Source organism: Pteropus medius, unplaced genomic scaffold (genome assembly GCF_902729225.1).
Source record: "Pteropus medius unplaced genomic scaffold, Ma_sr-lr_union100, whole genome shotgun sequence".
Taxonomy (NCBI): Eukaryota; Metazoa; Chordata; class Mammalia; order Chiroptera; family Pteropodidae; genus Pteropus; species Pteropus medius.
In genome coordinates this window covers 2,826,688-2,853,640 of record NW_024344437.1, presented here as the reverse complement: position 1 = coordinate 2,853,640, position 26,953 = coordinate 2,826,688, and the positions used below count along the sequence as shown (strand labels likewise).

The following is a 26,953-nucleotide window of genomic DNA, read 5'->3' as shown; positions in this document are numbered from 1 at the left end:
AGGAGAATATTACGGTAAACTCAGCTTTAAAGAGAATAGCTAAAACTGCCTCAGAAAAACAAACTGTTCTTAAATATGAAACGCATCATTTACGACTTTGTGGTTTTATACAATAATTGTTTATTCCTTAAAACACGACTCAGAAGAATCCCCAATGCATAATATTGTTAGATTATCTTATATACGCATGTGAAGGTAAATAGATATTATTCTACAGTCCAAATTACATAATAAGTACATTATATATCTGAGTCATATATACAGTATTGAAAACCTACTCTGTGCCAGACTCTGTGCTAGGCTCTGGGGGATACTGTGAATATGCAGAGACAGACATAGTCATTGCTCTCGTGGATTTAATAGTTTCTTGGGGAGGAAAGACACTGAACCAGTTACTGTACCTAATTAAGTAGGTGGGCAAAACCATGCCCAGTGCTGTGAAGGAAAGCTGCAGGGTCCAATGGGAGCATGGACCTGGGCACGAACCAGCTCTGCAGCCTCACGGAGGCTTCCAGACAGAAATGCCCCACGGCTGGCTAGGAGTTAGCCACCTGAAAGGTAGGGGTTGGGGGAGGGCTGGAAGCAGACAGCAAAGTACATTCTGGGCAAAGAGAACAGCAGGTGCACAGGCCCTAGGGTGTAAAGAACAAGTCAGTTTGAGAAAGCGAAAGAGGTCTAAGGTGACTCTAGCACAGAGCATGTGATTGACAGACACAGAGATGAGACCAGAGAGGTAGGCAGGGCCTAAGTCTGATTATAGTAGCCCTTTTAGGTCAAAGCGAAGATTGGTATTTAACTGAGATGAGCAATGGGAAACTTTTAAGAATGGGAGCAACATGGTTGTATTCGCATGTTAGAAAGACCTGCTCTGTGACGGATGGCAGAGGGTGGATTTGCGAGAACAAACTGCAGTTATCTGGGCATGAGCTGACAACGGACCAACGCAGACATGCCCCAAAACCTTCTTTAAACAATAACTCATAATATTTGCTAAGTTAATGACTTCAAATAACTAGAATGTTGCTAAAATTCACCCAGGTGAGGTCTATTCAGACTTCATTCTATTCTATGAAATCTGACAAGTTTGGGCTGAAAGAGAAGAAGAGAAAGCAGGTGTAGCTTCCGTGAGGAGATGAGGATCTCAAGCAGAAGAACAGCCGTCAGCACAGGCACAGGCGGGCGGGAGGGAGGCGAGGACTTGGCGAGCAGACAGGGCGGTGAGAGAGGCACGTTAGTATATTGGCGTGGAAGGGCGTGGTGGAAACGCAGTGGGAGCAGGGACGCTTGCCGCAGTGTAAGCATTTCGAATAGATTTTAAGAGATGAAAAATGTGAGGTATAGTGAAGGTATGGAGAACAGGGTGAGGAAGCGAGGTGGGAGGGGAAAATGTACTGAGCAGAACTGGGACCACTGGAATAAACTTATTGGGCAGCTTAGTTCAACTTTTGAAATAAAAAAAGCTTTTCAGATTCACAAAAAGTAAATTATCATAAGTTAAATACTCTAGAATTAGATCATTTAAAAGAATAGGTTCTTTGCTTTCAGAAATAATCTTGTATCTATTTTTTAATTTTATAAACTGATTTTACTGACACAAAAATAGGTTAGATTTGGATATATGGATTTATATGCCCTGATGACATTCAAATTTCAAGCTTTACATCAGACAGTTGGAATTCCTGGATTTCTGTCATTAGCACAGAATCAGTTACCAACCCAAACACTTCCCCCACCAGTGAACCCCTAACTAACACTGCACAGAACTCCAGCCATCAATCGAGTTCCCAGAATCCAACAATCTGGTCATAAGCTGAGCTGCCCATTCACATTCTACAAATCAATAGTTTCTAGTTTCCAGGATCACCAAAAGAAATGCTTTTTCTAACAAATGATTGTTTCTTAAAAGAAACACCCCAACTAAGACTACTTCTTCCATATACCGAAAGCTAATTGTGGGTTCTGAGACCTTACAAGTATCTTCTCAACTGAACTCTCTTGGGTTTTAAAAATCTGTAATTTGAAGAACTGCTTAGAGTGTGAAAAAAAAAAAATGGCATAGATGATAGAGGCTCTGTTCATCCCTCTGGCCACCAAATCAAAGTTGTGTTGGAAACAAGGAGCACCAGCAAGGAAAAAAAATCTCCTGGGATGAACAAGCCATACAACTAGGGAGAAATCCAAGAAAGCACCCTGCAACAGCAAAAGGTAGGACTGAGTGAGGACGCGGGGCTGCCCAGTCCCAAGCGGCTGAGTGATGAAGGCTGCGGCAGCGGCAGACGCCTCTTAAAGGGGCCACGTCTGCGAGTGGATTTTCACAGTGATGGACCTGCTCACTCTGAGCACCAGTGCCGACCTGGCTGTGCGCAGGGGGCACCAGGGACTTACAGGGGGACACTGTCAGAGTGAGGGCCAAGGGGACACTTGCTCGGTACAGAAGTGTCGGCAGTATCCATCGTTCCTCTGTTGAACCCTCCCCCATCCCACTGCACCAGGTCAGCTCACCATAGCTGAGATGTCATAGCCCAGAGGATTCCCTGAAACCTCACCTCCCCCAACCTAGCCCCCACCCAAGCCACATCCAGTGTATCCTCAGCGAGTCAGGTGCTCCTTGCTGGGCAGTGACTAGACTCACACTAGTGGCCTCGGTTTCTGGTGTGGCCTCTTGAGGCAACTATAAGCACAACATCTGTGGATTCCTTGCTGAATCTTAACAGGTGGCCTCAGAGGGGTACAGGTTGGGGCTAAATTTGGCCTGCAGTTGAACCCCTCTCAGAAGCCCACTTGACACCTACATCACAAATCCATGCTAATAAGACTGGGAGACTTAGGAGCTTTGCTTACTACATAGAAACAGACACAGAAAGACAGCCAAAATGGGAAGAAAAAGAAGCAGAAACCATATGACAGAACAGAACAGAGATCCAGATATAATGGAGTCAAGTAATTTAACAGATGCAGAGTTCAAAACACAGGTTATAAAGATGCTCAATGAACTTTTCAGAAATGTAGAGAACTTCAATAAAGAGATTAAAAATAAAAAAACAAACAGAAAAATGGAAATTATAAAAGGGAACCAGTCAGAAATGGAGAACACATTATCTAAGATGAGAAGTATATGAAATGGAATAAACAAAGTGAATAAAGAAGAGGATCAAATGCCCTATCTAGAGGATAGGAAAGCCAAGGACATGCAATCAGAATGGCAAGAGATAAGATGCCAAGACTTTAAAAATAATTTAAGGAGAATATGGGACACTATTAAGGGTCCAAATATCTGTCTGATCAGTGTAACTGAAGAAAATCAAGATGTTGAACAGCTGTTTGAAGGAATAACAATGGAAAAACTTCCCTAATCTGGTGAAGGAAATGGACATAAAACCCCGGGAAGCTCAGAGATTTCCAAAAATCAGGGATCCAAAGAGGCCCACACCAAGATACATCATAATTAAAATGCCAAAGGTTAAATACAAAGAAAGAATATTAAAAGCAGCAAGAGAAAAGCATATAGTTACCTACAAGAGAACACCCATAAGACTGGCAGCTGATTTCTCGAAAGAAACTATGCAGGACAGAAGGGCTTGGCAAAAAATATTCATCAGGATGAAGACCCTGGATCTACAACCAAGAATAATTTTTCCAGCAAAGTTATCACTTAGAATTGAAGGACAGATAAAGAGCTTCACAAACAAAAATAAGCTAAAGGAATTTATCACCACCAAGCCAGTATTACAGGCAATGTTGGAGGGACTCCTTTAAGAAGAAAAAGCACGTATCAAAGACAGGAATAAAGAATGGTAACAACTACATTCCTATCAATAAGCACCTTAAATGGAAAAGAATTAAGTGCTCCAACCAATAGATACAGTGATAAGATAAGAAAACAAGAACCCTACATATGAAAAAGAAGGGGATGGAAAAAGATATTGCTTTGATGGACCTAGAAGGTATTTAAGTCAGACAGAGAAAGAAAAACACTATATGATTTCACTTATATGTGGAATTTAAGAAATAAAAAGAACAAACTAATCAAAAACAGTCTCACAAATATAGTGGACAATTTGGTGACAGTCAGAGGGGAGGGGTTTGGGGGGGGGAGAATAGGGAAGGGTTAAAGAAGTACAAATTAGTAGCTGATGCATGGTCATGGGGATGGGGAGCACGGCATAGGAAATGCAGTTAGCATTAATATGTTGGCTAGGAGGAGGGTCAGGGGAGGGAGGAAGTAATTGGGGGGATCGTTTTATAAACTATAGAAATGTCTACCAATGTACTGTATACTTGAAATGAATTAAAATAAATTTTAATAAAAAGAAAAGAAAAAATAAAATAAAAACCTGCAATTCATTTCTCCTGAAGAGACTCACAGAATAGACTCTTTAAATGTCATTCATGATGGTTCTTGAAACTATACTCCACATACCAAATTGGATACTGATATCCTAATATACATTTCTATGTCTGTCTCTAGTGTCTGCTGGAACCGGAGGCACAGACTGCAGCAGTGCTCATCCCCAGTCTTGTTCCATCCCCAGCTCTGGTCCCTGGTAGCTGAGGGAAAAAAGATCATATAAAAGTCTTTGGAGCTAAGTCGAACACTCTGCTAACCAAAGAACCTCAGAAAAACCTTGGCCACTAAAAAGAGTTCTTATAAGTCCCTATGAAGCTGGGAGAAATTGCTAAACTCACTTCCTTTAGAGCCACAAGGGCTTCAAGGGACAAAAGCCAGTGTCATTTTTGGGTTGTGGCCTTCTTGAATACAGTTATCCATAATGCTGTCCGTGGCCTAATGCAGCCAACTCAAACTGGCAGTGGCCTATTTGGGACTTGCAACAAATAATGTTCCTTGTTAATTACTTAAACAACTGTTTTCAGTAAGAAAATTGAGTTTTACTATCAGTTTGAAAGTACTGAGTTCATTTGCTGCTAACAGAGTACCTGCTGTAGAATGTAGTAAAGTTCTGAGAGTTTATTCTGGTGGGCAGTGAAGGCTGGCATGTCCGCTCCCACGATGCTGCTGGTCAGGAGACTTTCCTGTACTGAACCGCCTAGGTTGGGTTCACCACATGACATGATGCCAGAATGATAAAGGTCCAGAACTACCCTCAGTTCCTCTTTGCACCCATCATCAATTTATAAATAATTTTTTAGTAAAATCATTAGATGTTTGTGGTTATTGTGTTTACAGTCAAGTGCTCACAGGACTAACGTCATGAAAGCTGATAAAATGTACTGAGTTGCATCAAGTCCAGGATATTTTGGATTCGGGGACATAAAAGAACAACTTCTTAGATCCCTGTGGCTCCCAGGATTGAATATTCATAGCGAAGTAATAAGCTAATGAATCAGATAAGTGAAATTACATGGGGAAAAGTGAAATCAGAGCCAAGCTTCATTTGCAGACTGAGCAGATGGAACCGCGTTCTGCAGCCCTTTCCTGCTGCTGAACTGCTCTGAGCTCACGAGAATCACAGAATTTTAAGAATAGTAGAGACGCTTCATGGAATGGAAAATCAGTTTCAGACAGTATCCAAACAATGTTGATGAGTTTGAAACACGTTTTAATTTTCTATACCTGCCTTTGGAAGATAAAGTGTCAGGATGTGTCTAAATGATCAAGAATCTGCTCTTTGCATGTGGCACAATTTTGAGAACTGACCTAAGCCAAGAGTCAAATATCCCTAGAATTCTAGAGCCAACCACATGAATCCTAAGACTATCTTAAACTATTTTTCCATTGAGTAGTGTCTGAGTTCATCTGACTCAAAAAACAGATATTCATGAAATCTGATTAGGGAGCACTATAGGGATGTGAACCTATAACTGATATGTACCATAACTCTTGAAAATGTTGGTCTATAAAGTACTAATATTTTTACGATTAAAATTGATCAACGATTAGCTCCAAGTTGAAAACAGAGTTTTTCTGTAAGAATAAATTTAAGAATCATTTTAAGGAGGCTTCTTACGTTTTATTCTAAAATAAGCCTTCATTCTCATTTTCAACGGAAATCTGTATGTATATCTCATAGATACACAGATTTATGATCGTGTGCTCTAATTCTTAAGTGTGGGTACGCCTGCTCTCTAGTAAGTTCCTCATTCACTGGTGAGGCACAGAAAGTGCTTAGACAGAGAAGCGTAAATAGTTGTATAGGCTCCAGCTTTTGAGATATTACAAAACAACATCGAAGATCTAAAATACAGCAGAAGGAAAGGTAAACCAAGACTCTTCATTTTGGTTTAGTCATTAAATGTTAGTGCTTTAGGAAAGATGAAGATTTAAATGCTTTGTAAACGGGGCAATATATTTGTAGAGCTCATTACCCTAAATTAAGCAAAAATATAGATCCAAAAATACAAATACACTGTACAAAGGTTTAAATAACTCATAAGCCATAAACTCGTAACAATTCTGAGGGCAAGAAAGGGAATTTCAGAGACATTTCTAGCCTCTGAGCCATCATGAAAGGCAAAGCTTCCATGAAGAAAGCTTTGACCCTTTGTCAGAGAGGAACGCCAATGCTAGAACTCATTGCCTGCACTAGAATGGCATCTCTCCCACGCGTGCACACGCTCACTCAGTCACACCTGCAGCAAAGTACGAACACCTGCCATCGGTCAAGACCTATACTGGGAACAGCATAACAAGAGACAAGAAAACAAAATACACACGTATTCCACAAAGCTTTCTTTCTTTTTAAAAAATGCATTTAGAGCAAAATAGTAGAACTATCATATGCGTGTTTGTACAGTTAGTACTTTCATCTACCGTCTTTACCCTGCTAAAAAATCTTAAACTATGTTATTCAGAGGAAGAAAAGCAGCGGTGGAAGAACTCACAGAGGCGAGTAGCAGACAGGAAGTTCTGTCCCCAAACCCCAGCTTTTACTTACTGATTAGACATAAAGCTTACTCCCTAACAGAACTCTATTCTTAAATGTAGCTTCGATAATGAGCAAAATCAAAGCCTTTACTACATTCGGAGAGGCATAGCTGGGATCCTACTCCAGAGAAGAGAGCGATCAGCCCTACTGATTTGTCTAGTGCTCTTCTAAAACCATATAGATGTTTAGTTTATACTGAGTTTGGCACATACTGAATCTCAGAGGTATAAACGAAGGGTCTTCAATACAGAAGCCAACTAATCACAGACTTTTAGAAAGCACAAGAAGGGAAAAAGTTCTAGTTTAGGTTGTATGACAATAAGCCTTACAGTCTCTGGCAAGTACCCTCAGCCTCTGTTTTCTCATCTGTCAGGTAGGAATGATGAAACCCTGCTCTATATCTTCATAAAGCTGTTGAAAAAATTTAAAACTGCTATATAAATGAGATATTATTATGAGTCCCAACCAGGGGAACTCTATCTTCAGGGCTTTTTAAGGTATGTAATATCTTAAATCAGGCATATCTTCAGAAGGAGGACAGTTAACAACAAGTTTTGAAAGTGAAATCCACTATGAGGTGGTTTGCCTGGTTTGTCTAGAGTTCATATTCCCAACAGAAAGCAAAAAAAAAAAAAATTGCAGAAGACAACTGTTCTAACAAACCCCAGGAATAATATCTGTCTGTCTCTTTAACAAGTAACTCAAAGGCTTTGGTTTCTTGATATTCCAACTTTCTTTCCCTGTAACATATATGCTTGCTCTTCGATTCAGGATCACAATATTGTCTCTGAACTTTCTCCTTTAGTTAGAAGGGACTGTCCTTTAATTTTGAGAAGTCCTTGTATATTTGAATATTATCTATAATTACACTTTCTCTATCAAGTCTTCTTATAGGTCAGAACAAGTAATCCTGTTTTTAAAAGCATCCTAAATGGCTCAAAATCCTAGGTAGTCAGGCAAGGAAGGACATACCACCCCCATGACCAGGCTCCAGGAGCAGAGCAGGTCAGGCAGAAACAGAACTTCTAGAGAGCTATGGGATGAAGCCACGATACCGGAGGAGGATCGGTCTGGACTCACTGAACCCAGGAGCCCAAAGGCTCCGTCATGTCAGGGTGTCTGAGAGGGACACTTCAGTCCACAGCTAACATGACATGGAGCTAAAGTGCTCACCTGCCTTCTTATCTGTCATAACAATTAATGAACTCTGAAGAGATAGGCCATTTTAACGACATAGTTATTAAAAAAGGAGTACCTGAGTGATTAAGCATTATATACCAAATAAATTTCTATGAACAATTAATTCTTACATTCTCACCCATATCTACTACTTTTTAAGTTAAAATCATAACCCTCATAATAGTGTGTCAAACAGGCAAAAATAACAGCATGTAAGTAGATTCTGCCCTTAAAAATATCCTTCATCTTAAAAATTAAAGTAGAAATAGTATCATCTTTTAAGGATTCTATGGAAATAGGTTTTAACGAAAACTATTTCAAAGGTACAGAGTTAAGGTTTTGGAGTTTACCTAATTAACTTGACAGCGTCCAGCTCCCCGGGGGTTGGCGAAGTCATCTTCAGGAAGACCACGTTGAATGCACGCTCATCCAGGAGCGCGGCTGCCTTCCTCACATCGCTGACGGTTATGGTGACTTCCGCTATTTCTGAAAATAATTTCTGTACAATATCAGCCAGATACTGAACAGTGACATCTCCAACTAACAAGAAGTCTATCTTTGCCTGAAAGAGAAGGAAAAAACAAACAAACAAACAAAAAACAGAAGCACTGCATAATTAACATCTGGGCACAGAAAAAATATCATACATGAGAACAAGTAAAGGTTACAAATAACACAGTGAATGACTGTACAGCTGGAGTGAAGGACCTGGAGGGCAGGCGTGACTAACTTCATGCCCTTGGCATCCAGGGTAGCGAATAGGTCTGAAGCTTATGCGACTTTTAAGTTTTGCCTACAAATATTCTCAGAGGTTTTCCTACAAGTTTCTCTCTCATTTGATTAACAATAGATAGGATTCATATGGCCTAGTTTCCCAATCAACTATTATGCTGGAAAATCTGTTTACTTATGAGAGAACCAAACTGGTGACTCTCCCAGACTATTCTGATGAAACACACATTCCATAGAACAGAGAAAGATCTAAAATCCTAAATCCTAGGAAACATTCAAATAAAGTTCAAATAAAGTCCTTTTTTTGAATGGAATATACATGCCATTTAAAGCCCAACATTAGGAATCAAAAACTTCCTTATTTCCATTTGGGAATATTTTCAAGCACAATTGGGGAAAAATATGATTTCCATCTTCACCTTCTATTTCTGTATGTTTTATTCTCTACAGCTATTGAACACAATCCACGGAAAATGTCAAAGAATGGGATGCTTGAATTAATGGAACAGTCAGTAAGCAGTTGGAAATGCCAGGCCACAGGCAGGTCACAGGAGAAAACAAATTTGGGAGTTGACCAGAGTTGAAGCCAAAAGAGGAGGGTGAGTTAGAAAAGAAAGGCAGCTTGCCAAAGACACAGCTCCTCAGGACAGGATGCTGATGTAGGTGGCCCTGGTTTCCCAAGGGATACTGGGAAGAACACGTAATGTGCAAGAAGCTAGGTGAGTTCAAAGGAAGCAAAACTTCTGCACTTCTCACTTCTGTCTGCCTTCCAATTTTCTTCCTTCTTTTGTTAACCAAAAAAAAAAAAAAAAAAAAGCGAGTCTTCCTTTACCCATATCCATATCCTCATTCAATTCTCTCCCTAGAAGCAACAACTGTCAACAGTTTAGTCTGTATCCTCTCAGACAATTTCTTTGTCAAACATATAATACACATATACAGCTTTTTGCATAAATGGGATATTTTTTAAAGTAGGTTGCTCTTCTCACTTAACAATTCCTCGGAAATTCTGATTCACTGGGAACATGCTCATTTTCCCAGCTGTTACAGATTTATTCTCTTAAAGAAATGTTTTCTATCGTCTGTTGTGATCTGGGAGGGAAGGAGTACGTGAGCTCATCTGGCACCTCCATCCAGCATCTTTGTTTATGATGACGGTTTACTGAACTGTTCTCCTAATGTGGAATCTTGATGTTATTATAATGCGGTGCTGAATATCTTCGTAAATATGTCTTTGTACAAATAAGCACATATCCTATAGGCAAAACTGTAAGAGCAAAAGGGAAATCTTTGCTTTTGTTTTTCAACTTAAGTATTGCCAAACTGCTCTTCCCCAAAGATGCAAAAATTTACACCCACACCAACAGTGTATGAGTCACCATTTCCCAAACTCTTTATTAAGACTGATAATTCTTAATCTTATTTTTCTCATTTTTGCCATTCTTGTGAGCCAAAAAAACCCTCAATTTTCTTTTTCATTTGCATTATTCTAATTAATAGTGAAGTTGTGTATCTTTTAATTTTAGTGACAATTTCAATTTCTATTTATTACATATTCAATTTATTATGCTTGCCTATTACCTTTGTTTATCTTTTTCCATTGCTTTGTAGGTGTTCATATATTCTGGATATTAGTCGAATATTTTTTCTAGTCTGTCATAGCTTTTAATTTTGATTATAAGGCTCTTGCCACAAAAATATATATAATATTTAGTAACAAATCTACCAACTATTTCCTTTAGGACTTTGGTGAATTTGGTCTTGCTTTCAAAACTATCTCTACTTATATTACAAAGATAGGCTTTTCCTAGACAGGAAAAAACTAAAGAAGTTTATTACCACTAAACTAGTATTATAAAAAATATTAAAGGGACTTCCATGAGAAGATCAAAAATGTGAAAAATACAGGAAAAAAATTCTTGCTACCAATGGCAAACACATGTAAAAGCAGTAGATCAACCAACTGTAAAGCTAGTACAAAGGTTAAAAGGCAAAAACAAAGATCATGTGCAATTACAACAATAAATTAAGGGATACAGACAAATACATTCACAAAAGAAAAAAATGACAGAAATATAAACGTGAAGGGGATGAGTAAAAACTATAATGACTTTAGAATGTGTTCAAACTTAAGAAGCCAGCAACTTAAAATAGACTGCAATAAACATAGCTTGGTATATAGGAAGTATACGGTAACCACATACCATAAATCTACAAGATATACAAGAAACAAAGGGAAAAGAATTCAAACAACACTATAGAAAGTCATCAACATATAAGTGAAGAGAGCAAGAGAATAGGAAAGGAACAGAGAACAACTATAAAAACAATGAAAAAAACAATTAATTAATAAAATGGCAATAACTATATACCTATCAATAATTACTTTAAATGTGAAATGACTAAATGCTCCAATCAAAACATATAGGGTGGCTGAATGGATAAAAAAACAAGACTCATACATATGCTGCCTACAAGAGACCCACTTCATGTTGAAAGATTGACATAGACTGGAAGTAAAGGGTTGGAAAAAGATATTTCATGCAAATGGTAATGGAAAAAAATGCTGGAGTGGCAATACTTATATCAGACAACAGAGACTTAAAAAAAGGCTGTTACAAGAGACAAAGTAGGGCATTTCATAATGATAAACGAATCAATCCAACAAGAGTACACAACTCTAGTAAACATCTACACACCCAATTAGGAGCACCTAAATATATAAACCAAATATTGACAAACACAAAGGGAGAGATCAACAGTAATACAGTCATGCTAGGGGAATTTAACACCCCATTGATATCAATGGATAGGTCATCCAGACAGAAAATCAGAAAGGAAACAGCAGCCTTAAATGACACATTAGACCGGCTGGACTTAATTGATATTTTTAGGACATTTTACCTCAAAGCAAGATATACATTTTCCTCGAGTGTACCTGATACATTTTCTAGGATAGACCACATTTTAGGCCACAAAACATGTCTCAACTAATTTAAGAAGAGTGAAATCACATCAAATATATTCTCCGATCACAATGCTATGAAACTATAGGTCAAATACAAGGAGAAACCCGAAGAACACACGAACACATGATCACTCCACAAGATGCTACTAAACAATGAATGGGATAAGCACAAGATCAAGGAGGAAATCAAAAGATATCTTGGAACAAATGAAAACTAAAACACAATGACCCCAAACCTATGAGACACAGACAAAGCAGTTCAAAGAGGGAAATCTATAGCAATACAAGCTTACCTCAAGAAAGAAGAAAAATCTCAAATAAACAATCTAACCTTACAGCTAAAGGAACTAGAAAAAGAAAAACAAAGTGAGTAGAAGGAAGGAAATAATAAAGATCAGAGTAGAAATAAATAGAGTAAAAAAAATAATACAAAGATCAATGAAACCAAGACCTGGTTACTTGAAAAGATAAACAAAATTCATAAAACTATAGCCAGACTCATCAAGAAAAAAAGAAGACCCAAATAAATATAATCAAAAATGAAAAAGAAGTGATAACTGATACCACAAGGATTATAAGGAACTACTATGAACAATTACATGCCAACAAATTGAACAACCTGGAAAAAGTGGATAAATTCCTAGAAACAAACAATCTTCCAAGGCTGAATCAGGAAGGAACAGAAAATCTGAACAGATAAATAACTTCTAATGAAATCAAATCAGTAATCGAAAAGCTCCCAACAAACAAAAGCCCTGGACCAGATGGCTTCACAAGTGAATTTTAATAAACGTTCAAAGAAAAATTAACACCTATCCTTCTCAAACTATTCCCAAAAATTAAAGTAGAGGGAAGACTCCCAAACTCATCTTAATAGGTCAGCATTACTCTGATTCCAAAGCCACTAAAGACAAATACACGAAAACCAAAAAGAAAACTAGTCAAGATCCTTGATGAACATAGATGCAAAAATCTTCAACAAAATATTAACAAACTGAATTTAGCAATATGTTAAAAAGATCATACACCACGATCAAGTAGGATTTATTCCTGGGTTGCAAGGCTGGTTCAATATCCGAAAATTAATTAACATGATATATCATTTAAACAAAATGAAGGATAAAAATAATATAATTGTATCAATAGATGCAGAAATAGGATTTGACAAAATCCAACATCCATTCATGATAAAAACCCTCAAGAAAGTGGGACTAGAAGGAACATTCCTCAACACAATAAAGGCCGTATATGACAAACCCACAACTAACATCATACTCAATAATGAAAAACTGAAAGCTTTTTAAGATTAAGAACAAGATAAGAATGTCCATTTTTACCACTTTTATTCAACTTAGTATTGAAAGTCCTAGCCACAGCAATCAGACAAGAAAAAGAAATAAAAGGTATCTGAATTGGATGGGAAAAAGTAAAACTGTTATTTGCAGATGACATGAGCGAACCCTAAAGAATCCACCGAAAATCTAACTAATAAATGAATTCAGTAATGTAGCAGGATACAAAACTTATATTCAAAAAACAGTTGCATTTTTATACACCAATAATGAACTAATGGAAAGAGAAGAAAACAATCCCATTTACAATGTCATCAAAAAAAAAAAAATCCTTACGAATAAATTTAACCAGGGCAGTAAAAGACATGTACTTGGAAAACTATAAGACACTGAAGAAACTGAAGATGATACAAATGGAAGTATATACTATGCTCATGAACAAAAATTGGCATCATTAAAATAGCCATATTACCTAAAGCAATCTATAGGTTCAATGCAATTCCTATGAAAATATCAATGGTATTTTTCACAGAACTAAAACGAATAATCCTAAAACTTATATGGAACAAACACACACACACACACACACACACCATACCCAAATCAATCTTGACAAAGAACGACAAAGCTAGAGGTATCAAGCTACCTGATATCAAACTACACTACAAGACTACAGTTATCAAAATGGCATGGTAGTGGCATAAAGACAGGTATGTCGATTAACGGAACAGAATAGAGAGCCCAGAAATAAACCCAATCCTGTATGGTCAATTAATCTATGATAAAGGAGGCAAGAATATACAAGATAAAGACAATCTCTTCAATAAATGATGTTGGAAAAAGTGTGCAGACACATACAAAAACATGAAACTAGGCAACTTTCTCATACCATATACAAGAAGAAACTCAAAATGATATTAAAGACTTAAACGTAAGATCCAATACCATAAAACTCCTAGAAAAAATATAGGCAGTCATCTCTTTGCCATAGATCTTAGTAATACTTATTTTTTGATCTGTTTCCTCAGGCAAGAGAAATAAAAAATAAACTAATGGGACTACATCAAACTAAAAAGTTTTTCAACAGTGAAGGACATCATCAACAAAATAGACAACCTATGCAATGGGAGAAGATATTTGCTAATGCTATATCTGATAAGGGGTTAATATCAAAAAAAAATGTAAGGAACTCATACAACTTAACACCAATAAAACAAACAATCCTATTTAAAAATGGGCAGAAGACCTGAATAGACATTTATCCAAAGAGGATGTACAGACTGGTAATAAACTTATGAAAAGATGTTCAACTTCACTAACCATCAGGGAAATGCAAATTAAAACCACAAGATACCATGAGATTGGCTGTCATCAATAAATCAACAAACAAGTCTTGGTGAGGATGTGGAGAAAAGAAAACTCTCATGCACTTTTTTGGTGGGATTGAAAATTGGTGCATCTTCTATGGAAAACAGTATGGATGGTCCTCAAAAAATTAAAAGCAGAACTACCATATAACCCAGCATTCCGCTTCTGCGTAGTTATCAAAAGAAATCCAAAACATTAATTAAAAAGACATATCACCTATATGTTCACTGCAGCATTATTTATAATAGCCACAATAAGGAAGGAATCTAAGTGTCCAATGATAGACAAATGGATAAAGAAGAGGTGGCACATATATACAACGGAATATTACTTGGCCTTATAAAATGAAATCTTGCGATTTGCAATCCAATGGATGAACCTACAGGGTATTATGGTAAGTGAAATAAGTCAGACAGAGAAAGACAAATGCCATATGATTTCACTTACATGTGGAATCTAGAAAACAAAATAAATGAAAAAACAAAACAAACAAACTCAAGGATACAGAGAAGAAATTGATGGTTGCCAGATAGAAGGGAGGTTTGTGATTAGATGAAAAAAATGAAAGGATTAAGATATACAAATTGTCAGTGATAAAAACAGTCAAGGGGATGTAAAATATAGTGTAAGGAATACAGGCTATAATATTATAATTACTATATATGGTGTCAGACGGGTACTAGATTTATCAGGGTGGTTACTTCATAAGTTATATAAATGTCTACTCATTATACTGTACACCTGAAACTAATATTGTATGTCGCTATAATTGAAAAACAAAAAAAAAATTTAAAGATATGTTTTAATAGTTTATGCTAATATTTTTATGGTGCTTTTACAATGATCCCATCTGGAATTTATCTGGTAATTAACATGAGGTAAGTAACTAGTCTTATTCTTTTTGAAATGCAGAGTTAATTACCTCAAAGAATTATTGAACAGGCTAAACTTCTCAGTGTTTTCTAATTCCATATTATATACATGTATGTATGTATGTATGTATCCATGCATGTATGTATGTATTTCTGGGCTTCATTCTGATCTATTAATCTATTTCCCTATTCCTGGCTATACCACACTGTTTCATTTCTAGCTTTTTATAGTATGTTTTGTATTTGACAGAACATATGATTCCCTCTTAGCTGTTCAGAATCTGGTTCTTATATACTTTCCCACAATTTCTCTCCCAGTGGAATTTTAGCATCAGCTTGTCAAGTTCCATAAGGAGCCCTGTTAAAATTTTGATTATAGTTGCATTTAACAATTGAGAAATATCATTATTGTATTAAATCTCTCTATTTAGGAAGTATGACTCAGAGAATTCAGGCCTTTTCTTGTCCTTCAGTTTTATAGTTTCTCTCAGATTTTTCATGTGTCCTCATATATTTATTCCTAGATATTTCAAGAGTTTGGAGGCATTGTGGAGAGGTAGCTTTTTTCTCTCACTATATTTTCTGATTGATTATAGCTGATGTAGAGAAAAGCTATGGATTTCTGTAGAAGGAATTTACCTCAAGTATTTTGTTACTATCTATTTAGTTCCAAAATATTTTATGATTCTTCCGAATTTCCTAGGTAGATGATCATACCGTCTTCAAAATGAACTTTTTTGGCCCGTTTCCAGAATTTATTTATTTATTTATTGATCTTAAAGCACTGACTAGATCATACAACTGAGAATAGCAGAAGTGACAGTGGGCATTCTTGCTTGTTTCTAACTTTAGTGGAAATATTTCAAACGCTTGTACCACTAAATATGATACAGAAGGTTTTTGTTCAATACCATTTATCAAGTTAAAGAAGTTTCTTTCTACTTGGAGGCTAAGAATTTTAAATCAGAAATGAGTGTTGAAATTTACCAAATGCTTTTTCAATAAACAACATGATCATTTTTTTTCTCCTTTAATCTTTCAGGTATTGAATTACATTAACAGTATGTCAAGTAATATCAAGCCATCACTGCATTGCTGGGATAAATCTATACATAATATGTAATAAATTCGATTCGTTTATTTTAGATTTTTGCATCTATGTTTGTAAGTGAAACCAGATACAATTTTGTTTTATTGTACGGTCTTATCTGGTTTCTATATTAGGATTATGGCCACCTTAAAGAATAAAACAGAAAGTGTCAATATTTCTCTATCATCTCGAATATTTTATAATACATAGAAATTACCTGCTTCTTGATGTTTAGGTAAAACATATCTAAAATATGTGCCTGAGCCATTTTGAGAAGTGGGTTTTACTACCTTTTATAGTTCCTTATTATTATAGTAAATTTAAGTATTCTACTTTATCTTAAGTAAATTTTGCTCATATATTGTTATAAATGCATTTCACATATCTTTTTTAATGTATTAACTTTTAAAAGTATATAATATATATTACTTGAATGGAGTTCATCTTGCTTCCTAACTAGAGATTAATATATAGTTACATTTTTTTTCTATCTTCTTTTCCTGGCAATGCTTTATTAGAGACTATAGACCTGTGTGGTCCAATATGGTAGCCACATGTGGCTATTTAAATTCATGTTAATTAGAATCAAAGTTTAAAATTCAGTTCAGTAACACTAGACACATTTCGAGAGCTCAATATCCCCATATGGGAAGTGGCTACCATATCAGACGGCATAATTACAGAACATTTTCTTTACTGCAGAAAGTTCTATTGGATGACAGAGTCCCCCACATCCCAATTTGTTGCATCCTACAGACTTTGCTCTATATTGCATTATGTTCATTCTTTGCTAGTTTGTAATTTGAGTTTATATTTCCATTTTAATGACCTAAGAGTTATATTAAACACCTAAAGTTTTTAATTTTCAAGAGGATAATGTTTCTCTTTATATACATATATGTGTGTGTATACATGTGTGTATATATATGTGTGTGTGTATATATACATATACACACACACACACACACACACACACACACACACACACACACATATATAGGCTATTGACTAGTTGCTTATTATTTTAGTGCATTGTCAACAGTGGATGTACCCCATGACTTCTACTTTTTAAATCTGTTGATATTTTCTTTGTGGCCTAACACACAGTCAATTGTTGATGTTCCATGGATACTTGCAAACAATATGTATTTTCTGTTGAATATATATTCTCTATATATCTTTTAGATCAAACTTGTTCATTGCTTTCTTGCTTATTTTATGTCTACTTGATCTTTCAGTTTAGGAGACAGATGTATTAAAACCTTCTCTCCCTAATTATGGTTTATAAATATATCTTTAACTACAGACTCTATTGCTAATAATAGGTATATATAGGTTCATAATAATAATATTAATATTTAATAAGTACAATTATTGATAATTATACATAAATAAAACTATGTGTATATGAAATATACATTGTTCTTTTTAATCCTTTTCACCTGAAATTTTACTTTTTTCTGATACAAATCACTTAGTTTCATATCCCTTAACTTTGATCTTTTCTATTTCATTTTGATTTTGTGTGAATTTTGTAAATAGCATATATTTGAATTTTTAGTTTTTCTTCACAATCTGAGATTTCATTTTAATATAGAAATTTAAGTTATTTACATTAATGGCATTATCTAATAGCATTAATATTAAACAAGTATTATTTGTGAAACATTTACAACTTAGTGTGAAACATTCCTTTCATTTGTTATTTCAGGTTTCCCATTTACTATAATTTTGGTTTTTGCCCATGTTCCCTGTTAAACTGATCAAATTTTTCCCTTTTCCTTCCTGCTACTCTTAAAATATTTTGGGAGTTAAACCCCTTATTTCTGTTCTTTGAGTGGCATTAGGGCTCACAACACAGTGCTAGTTTTACCTGATAAATACTTCTTTGGTCAAAATTTCTTTGTCTCTGAAATTTGAGAACTCAGGTCATTTTGTTCCAGCATCCAGAGTTTCTGAAGAAAAGAATAAGCTGCTTTGTTTTTCTTTTGGTGCTTTTCTCTCACATTGTGGGTTCTGACAGTTTTCTAGGGTGTGGATCTTTTTCATCCCACTTGGCGCTCGGTGGATATTTGGCTCTGGACATTTCCTCCTAGTCTGTTTGATTATTTCCTCTTGTTCCTTTGTATCTCCTTGCAAATCTTCGATTAGATGCTAGACATCCTAAATTGACCCTTTATGTCTCAACTTCCGAGAGACTTCCCTAACTTTATTTTTCATATCACCAACTCAGTCTTCAGTCCTTCTAGAGATTTTTACAATTTCGGTAAATTTAATGAGAATTGCTCATTTCTAAGATTTCTGGTAATTGTTCATAACCAGTTATTTTTAGAATATGATGTCCACTCGGAGGATAAAAGTTAAAATTGTAAATATTTTTTCTATCCCCTTAATAATCCATCTCTGGAGTTGTGTCTCATGTCTGTGCATTTATGTCTAGCTCTGTTAATAACCAAGTGATCTTTGGTTATCCAAACGTGAATGTGAATCAAAGACTAAGGCAATGGGTATCAGCGGTTTCCCCTGAAGTTGGGGTGATCTGTTTCCCCAGTGACTGCTTACTTTAAAGGGACAATGACCATGGAATGAGTGGGTGTGGAATGGCTAGCTACTTGTCAAAAAAGGCAGGCTTTACTCTAAATACCAAGCCCTTCACTTCCCTCCTGGACAGATTTGTCTTTCCTTTAATCCTTGCCAGTTATACCAGGAAGCTGTGTCCCACGTACAGCTCATTTTCCTTGGAAAGAGCAGTTCCTGGTTTTCATCCCGGGGTTACAAGAACCATGGCTCCAGCTGTAGTAGGAGCGAGCTGGGAGAATCCAAGGACTAAAGAAATCCCCGGACCAAGTGGCCCAGGTGTTTGGCATACAGCTAGCTCATCACCAGGTGAGCACACTCTCACCTACCGCACCTGTCTTTCAGCTAATCTTCCACCTGGACTGTCACTAGAATTGTTTTACCTCTGCATTTCTTTTATTTTCCATGTCTTTTAAGCTCCGGTTTTTCTACTTTTTTTTTTTTAGTGGCCATTTGATCCCATCTGCTTTCTAAATTTCAAGTTTTCCTGTGATTTTGTTTTTGTTTTTAGTGTTCAGTGAAAAAGCTGCATTGTTCAAACCAAGATTGTGCTAAGGACTATGCACTGCATTTGTTTTCTTTTTTTTGTCTCCTCAGAACTTTTAATTTAGAATTCCCCCTTTTTTCCCATGATATATACTTGCTGAAGGTATCAGCACATTTTTAAGCATCTCCATGGAGTCTGGGGTGGACCAGGACGTTGACAGGTGTGCTCAGTTCACCATCACGAGCTGATCTCACTCACCTGCGGTGCCCTGTTTTCAACAGGATAAAAAGTCAAACTCCTGAGCATGGCATTTCATGGCCAATGTCGACCTGGGTCACCACCCTTATTTCCTTCCATTACCCTCAAACAACCTGTGTTCTAAGATGACAGCATAACACTGGCAAGTGAGCTTTGAAATTTGGAATTTCTACAGTGCCAGTGCAGGACCCTTGTAGACTGTTTCCTGTCCGTAAACACACCTCACTGCCAATGGCATGTAGGGGCAATGTGGGACTGAGCCGCCCTGGTGCTCCAGTGCAGACTGCGTGTCCCCACAGCAGCACAGGTGTTCTTCTAGACCAACACATTCCCTTGTGAACCAAGCACTGAAAACAGTCATTAACAAGCAGCCATCGAAGGAGTGATTGTAATTTGGAATTAACTTGGTTAACTGAAGCAACCCATGAATGTCCAAAAATAACCTATCTGCTACAGACAGGGTGACCACTGAAGTTACCTTCCGAACAAGACACTTTTGAGAATGCAAAGGCGCTATTAACAATTACACTAAACTAATATGTATACATCTGGTATCCTCAGCTAGGAATAACTTGTAAAACTATTAGAAAGGTTTGTTTTCTTTTCCTTTAATACATCCTGTACTTTGCATCTGCTTAAACATGGCCGATATCTATTTGTTCTCTCCAGATATTTATTGAGCTCCTGCTACACAGCAGATGCTGTGCTGGGAATACAAGGTGAACAGACAAAGTCCCTGTCCTCATGGGGCTTACATTCAAGTAGTCTCTTTTTCTGCTGATAAGATGGCTTTCAATACTTGGACTCCAAGAACAGTGTATGAGCCCCAGTTCTACCACAGCTGTTACTGCTGTTCCTTTTTTAACAGCTGACGCAGTGGGAAGAGAACAAAGGCTTTCAAGACACCCAGACCAGGCTCTCTTGCCCTAGTTCAGCCACTTACTACTACTGGCTTTGAGTAAGATACTCCCGTGATCTTCATTTGGGAGATAATAATACATCGCAAGACTATTATAAAGAGAATTGTACAATGCCCTCTAGGTGGTAATTATTGCCATGTTTTCTGAAGTAATACCAAACTTGAGCACAAAGAGTACAGAAAATGTCAAAATAACCTGGTAGAATTAGAGAGGGAGATGTGTTCACGTCAGGCAGTGATAACAGCCCCCAATCAAACTGCTCTCTGCATTACTTGAGCCATAGGGCTTGGAAACAGGGCCTACTGAGGAGCAAAGGTAAGTTTTGACTATCAGACATCAGCTGCTAACCTGAGCCCTTTCCTAGCTAGTCCTGGTGCTTCTGGCTGCAGTATGCCCCTCAGGGTCTCAGTTCCCAACTTCCCCAGAATCTTTCAGCTAGTCTCGTGGAGCAAAGGGCAAAACACTGGTCCTACATAGTGGGGAGAAATACGAGAGATGGGAAAGGGATCCAGAAAGATGAGGAAGTGCAGCACCACTAACCAGCCCTCTGTGCGGGGGTCTAAAATTCTGCACAGTGCCCTGCACCAGGACACAGAGGGAGCATGAAATTAAGCAGCTTTAGAAAAAAGTGATTTGCTCTCCTGCCAAGAGCTTCTGTCCTTGCTCTACAGAATCAGTGCCAGTATACTCGGAATGTTAATAACTGGACAAATTAGAGCCCTGTCCTAGCCTACTCTCACAAGGTAACTTGAATTAACGAAATAGCTTCTAATCAACTTAAATTTGAATATTTATTCAGTTAAAAATATCTTGGTGGTGGTGTAATATGAACACAGGTGATGAGAAGGACACACTGATAAGAATAATAAAATGAATAAAACCCCTTAGGATATGCTGCTGTGGAAAAAACTGCCTTGTAGTACAATTAAGATTTTCACCTGTGAGCACTACAACGTGAACCAATGCTAGGCTTCCCTGGGCAGATTTTTTTTCTATTTGAATTGGTGTCTGCACCTTTTCTTTTTTTTTAAGCAATACATATTCATTGGGAAATACTGGAAAATTCAAAAAAGCATAATGAGAAAATAAAAAGCATCTGCAATTCCGACACTCAGGGCTAAATGCTACTAACACCTTGGTTTAGATCTTTAAAGTGCGGGTAGTTTTTACAATGCAACATCCTCATCACAAGTGCTCTTGGTCCACTCCCTTTGATTTCTGAGATCACAGCAACACTCAGCCCAACGGTCTCTACAATTTTTAAAACACTGGATTTCCATTTGCAGTCTGCCGCAAGCGAAACCCTTAATTAGTAACAGCAGGTGCTGAAGTGCTTCTAGCCAATCACTCCTACATTTTAGTGAGTAGTTATTTATGTCACTCTTATCACCCAGAGCAGGGAGCAGCCCTGACACTCAGTAGCAGCTGTAGGGGATGATGTTCTCACAGGGCAATTGTTGGCCTCCATTTTCCCCAGGAGTCAAGGGGCTTAACCAGCTTTATCTGGAGAGACTGAGCAAGCTGCTCCCCAAATGCAAAAAAAAAAGGTTCAGTTGGGGCTTCAGATTATCTTTAGGGTTTGAAAGCCACAATTATTTATTACTAGATAATCAGATATTTTACTCAGAGTTCTATTTTGTTCAGCTTTGCCTAATCCTGTCCCATTAAATACTGTTTTTCCTTTGAGTTTAAATAGGTGCCCCCACTTCAAAATAATTAAGGAAATTATTAAATTGGTCCACTTTAAAGCCGTCATAATTCCGTTTCAGAAAGCTTGCTCCGAGGGAAGGAGGAGATTTAAGAATGCAGAACATTACGCAGACCCAAAGGTTTCCCCCTCATGAGATGTGTGAACAATACGTTGAGAAGCAGGCAGCACACCCCTTGCCTTGCTTCCCGGGGCGTGTGAGGTTTCGTTTACGCTTTCTTCATGGCGGCTTCATTTTTATCGAAAACAGCCTCAAAAGTGATAGTGTGCTTCTGCTGAGGGGGTGAATAAGGCACTTTCAAAAGGGGCCAGTGGGCCTTGGCTGGCCACGGGAGGTGGGAGGGTGTGACAGGGACAGGGGCCTCCTTTCCACGCGCACCTGCTGAGCGGCCAGCCGAGGAAGGCCGCCCAGGGGCCTCTGAGGACGCCATGCCAGGGAGCAAATGGAGAAGGGCCCGCCAGGTTGTGCAGAGACGAGAACGCTGAACATAAACCTTCCTACGTTACAGAAACTTCCCTATATTCAAATTGAAAACTCATTCACGTTTCGACAGGCCACCAGCTCCAAATATGTACTAACTTCTGCTCCTAGGTAAACTCTACCCACGGCTCCTGCGTGAGAAACGGTTCTGTCAGGCGCCACGGCTGGAGCGGGGCGTCTTTGTAAATCAGACCAGTCCGCCTTGCCCCTCCGCCTCCTTCGGGGGATTCGGCCAGGTCCTCAGCCTCGAGGGGTCCGAGGCCCAGGGTGGGGCTCCAGGACAGCCTGGGAGGCCCTGTCCGTCCTCCCGGCCGCGAGCACGGGCCCAGGGCTCGCGCGCTCCCGGGCTGGCCCGGAACGAGGGACGCCTGCGCCGGCGGGGCGGCCGCGGGGCCACCCCAAGCCAGGACGTGCGTTACAAACCCAGCTGCCTCCCCTTCCCCCTCCTCCGCCTCTTACCTGGCCGGAGATTTGGGCCAGCTCCTGGCGAATAATTGAGGCCGCCATGGCCCGCTGCCACGTGTGGGGCGCTGGGGCGGCCTCCCGGCAGGAGGAGCTCGCCAGCCCCACGCGCCGGGCGCCCGCACCTGGGGCCGCGCATGCCCCCGCCGCCCTTAAAGTGGCCCTGCCACCGGCCTGGGCCCCTGGGGGGCCGCAGGGGGATCTGCGCTGCAGGCGGGGAGCTGGGGGGCAGGGGCAAGAGCTGCTGGGCAGGGGCTGCCTCAGTGCCCTGGGGGCATTCAGGAGACCCTGTCGCCCACCCAAGGTTCCATCCCATCCTGTATTCTCTGGCGATCACATAGGCCTTAGAACGGCCACGGCCCCGCCTGGAGAAATGGTCGGTTCAGGTTGGTCTTAAGGGTATCTTATGGAAAATCGAGTTTAAATATTACGAATTAGCAAACAGGTTTTTTTTCCTTTTCCTAGGTAAACGTATGTACAGGATAAGGAAGGAGAATGCGGTTATGGTGCTTTCTTTACAAACCACTAAGAAATTAAAAACTTTATAATTGTTCATTTTGGCCCATGATTCAACACACATTGTCCCCATTTTCTCAACGGAGAAAGTAGGGGCAATAAGAAGTCTGGAGTCTGAATAAAATATATTCAGAGAGTGCTTCAAAATGGCATAGATGATAGAGACTCTGTTCATCCTTCTGGTGACCAAATCAAACTTATGGCAGAAACAAGCAGCAGCAAGGAAAAATCTCCTGGGATCTGGATGAACAAGCCATACAACTAGGAAGAAATCAAAGAGAGCACCCTACAACGGCAGAAGGTAGGGTGGGCGAGGGACGCGGGGCTGCCTGGTCCCCAGCAGCTGGGTGAAACGGAGGCTGTGGCAGCAACAGACGCCTCTTAAAGGGGCCGCGTTCGTGGGCAGATTTTCGTGGACCTCGCTCTGAGCACCAGTGCCAACCTGGCTGTGTGCAGGGGGTACTACAGATTTACAAGGAGATATTGTCAGAGAGAGGGTCAAGGCGAGACTCACTCGGTACAGAAGTGCCAGCGGTATCCACTGTTTCCTGTTGAGCCCTTCCCACTACCACTGCACTGACACAGCACCGCCATAGCCGAGAAGTCATCAAACTGCATAACAGAGGTTGCTCCGCCCAGAGGATTCCCTGAAAGCCCGCCTCCCCCAACCCGAGCCCCACCCAAGCCATATCCAGGTCTGTCCTCAGCGAGTCAGGTGCTCCTTGCTGAGTAGCGCCTAGATTCACACTGGAGGAAGCTGGCCTAGTTTTATGGTTGGTGTGGACTTTTGAGGCAACTATAAGTAGAGCATCTGAGGATTGCTTGCTGAATCTTGACAGGTGGCCCTGGAGGGATAGAAACTTGGGGTAAATTTGGCCTGCAGCTGAACCTCTCTCAGGATTGTGCTGCTGGACACCTACATCACAAATCCATGCTAATAAGACCGAGAGACTTAGGAGCTTTGCTTATTGCATAGAAACAGACACAGAAAGACAGCCAAAATGGGAACACAAAGAAGCAGAAACCATATGACAGAACAGAACAGAGATCCAGATATAATGGAGTCAAGTAATTTAACAGATGCAGAGTTCAAAACACAGGTTATAAAGATGCTCAATGAACTTTTGGGAAATGTAGAGAATTTCAACAAAGAGAAAAAAAAAAACAGAAAAATGGAAGTGGAAATTATAAAAGAGAACCAGTCTGAAATAGAGAACACATTATCTGAGATGAGAAGCATATGAAATGAAATAAACAAAGTGAATAAAAAAGAGGATCACATGCACTATCTAGAGAACAGGAATCAGGACACTTAAACAGAATGGCAAGAAAAAAGAAGCCAAGACTTTAAAGATGATTTGAGGAGGATATGGGACACTATCAAGGCTCGAAATATTCATCTGATTGGCTTATGTGAAGAAAATCAAGATGTTGAACAGCTGTTGGAACAAATAATGATGGAAAACTTCTCTAACCTGGTGAAGGAAATGGATATAAAACCCCAGGAAGCTCAGAGGATTCCAAAAGTCAGGGATCCAAAGAGGCCCACACCAAGACACATAATTAAAATGCCAAAGGTTAAATACAAAGAAAATATTAAAAGCAGCAAGAGAAAATCACATAGTTACCTACAAGGGAGCACCCATAAGACTGGCAGCTGATTTCTCAAGAGAGACTATGCAGGACAGAAGGGTTTGGCAAAAAATATTCATCAGGATGAAGACCCAGGATCTACAACCAAGAATAATTTTTCCAGCAAAGCTATCACTTAGAATTGAAGGACAGATAAAGAGCTTCCCAGACAAAAATAAACTAAAGGAATTTATCACCACCAAGTCAAAATTACAGGAAATGTTGAAAGGATTTCTTTAAGAAGAAAAAGCATATATCAAAAACAGGAATAAAGAATAGTAACAACTATATTCCTATCAATAAGTACCTTAAAGGGAAAAGAATTAAGTTCCAACCAAGGGATAGAGTGGCTAAAAGGATAAAAAACAAGACCCCTACATATGGAAAGGAAGGGAACGGAAAAAGATACTGCTGTGATAAACCTAGAAAGTACTTAAGTCAGACAGAAAGATAAACACTATATGATTTCACTTATATGCAGAATTTAAGAAATAAAAAGAACAAACTAATCAAAAACAGTCTCACAAATATAGTGGACAATTTGGTGATGGAAAGGGGTGGGGGATTTGGAGGACTAGGAGAATGGAGTGAAGGGCTAAAGAAGTACAAATTAGTAGCTGACGGATGGTCACGGGGATGGGAAGCATGGCATAAGGAATGCAATTAGCATTAAAACATTGGCTAGGTGGATGGTCAGAGGAGGGAGGGAGAAATTGAGGGGATCATTTTACTAATTATATAGATGTCTAACCAATATACTGTATACTTGAAACTAATATAAAATTTAAAAAATATATGTTCACTAAAAGAACACACAGTAAAAAAAAAAAAAGTCTGGAGTCTGCAGCTATGAAATCCACTTTATTCAGCCTTCGCTAGACATTTTACTGAGATCTATTGAGTGCCAGGACCTGTAAGGGATCCTTCCTCTTGTCGGTTTGTACTAATATTGCTGATTTTTCCATTGCTAGAATTTGGGGGGATGGGGCGGGGATGGGGCAGAGACAGAGGATGCTATTAGATAGTGTTTGTCACTTTGGATTTGCCTGGACTCTTGATCTCACTTGAACCACCAGCGCCCCCAATCTCAAGGAAAACCTCTTTGCTGAGCAGGTGGTGGTGTGTTCTGGGGAACTGATTTAGATCATGAGCACATGCAAAAATATTATTGTGGTTCTGTATGATTTTGATGGTTAGAAAGGGTGCAAATAAATTTCTGATGAGATCATTCTGCATTATTTTTGGAAGGACATGTGCATGATTTAATAGACATGAATTTTGGCCCTTTATTGCTTTTTCAACTAATCAGGAACCGAGAGTATCTAGATAAGTGTCTGTGAGGTGAGTGGCAGTTTGCTCATCAGTATAGGACAAAGGTGAAGTCATGCCAAGGCCAACTGTGGAGTATGGAGTGAGTATTTCCCCCATTTAAGGTAACCAGGTTTGCATTGCTCCAGAGGTCTAGATTAGCAATTCTGTTACTAATGGTGACAAAAGCATTGCTGAAACTGATAGACATGGACAATA

At 38.8% G+C, this 26,953-nt stretch overlaps 1 protein-coding gene across 1 annotated transcript in view; it reads right to left on the bottom strand.

Annotated features, from left to right (window-relative positions):
* SOHLH2 (spermatogenesis and oogenesis specific basic helix-loop-helix 2) overlaps positions 1–23,323 on the bottom strand; it is a 48,489-nt gene extending 25,166 nt beyond the window's left edge. Inside the window, exons 1-2 of the mRNA XM_039873092.1 lie at positions 23,276–23,323; positions 8,414–8,625 (exon numbers count right to left, since the gene is read on the bottom strand). Of these exons, the coding sequence (XP_039729026.1) occupies positions 8,414–8,625; positions 23,276–23,323 (260 nt within the window). The remainder of the gene's footprint in view (positions 1–8,413; positions 8,626–23,275) is intronic.
* Between the last annotated feature and the right edge of the window lie 3,630 nt (positions 23,324–26,953).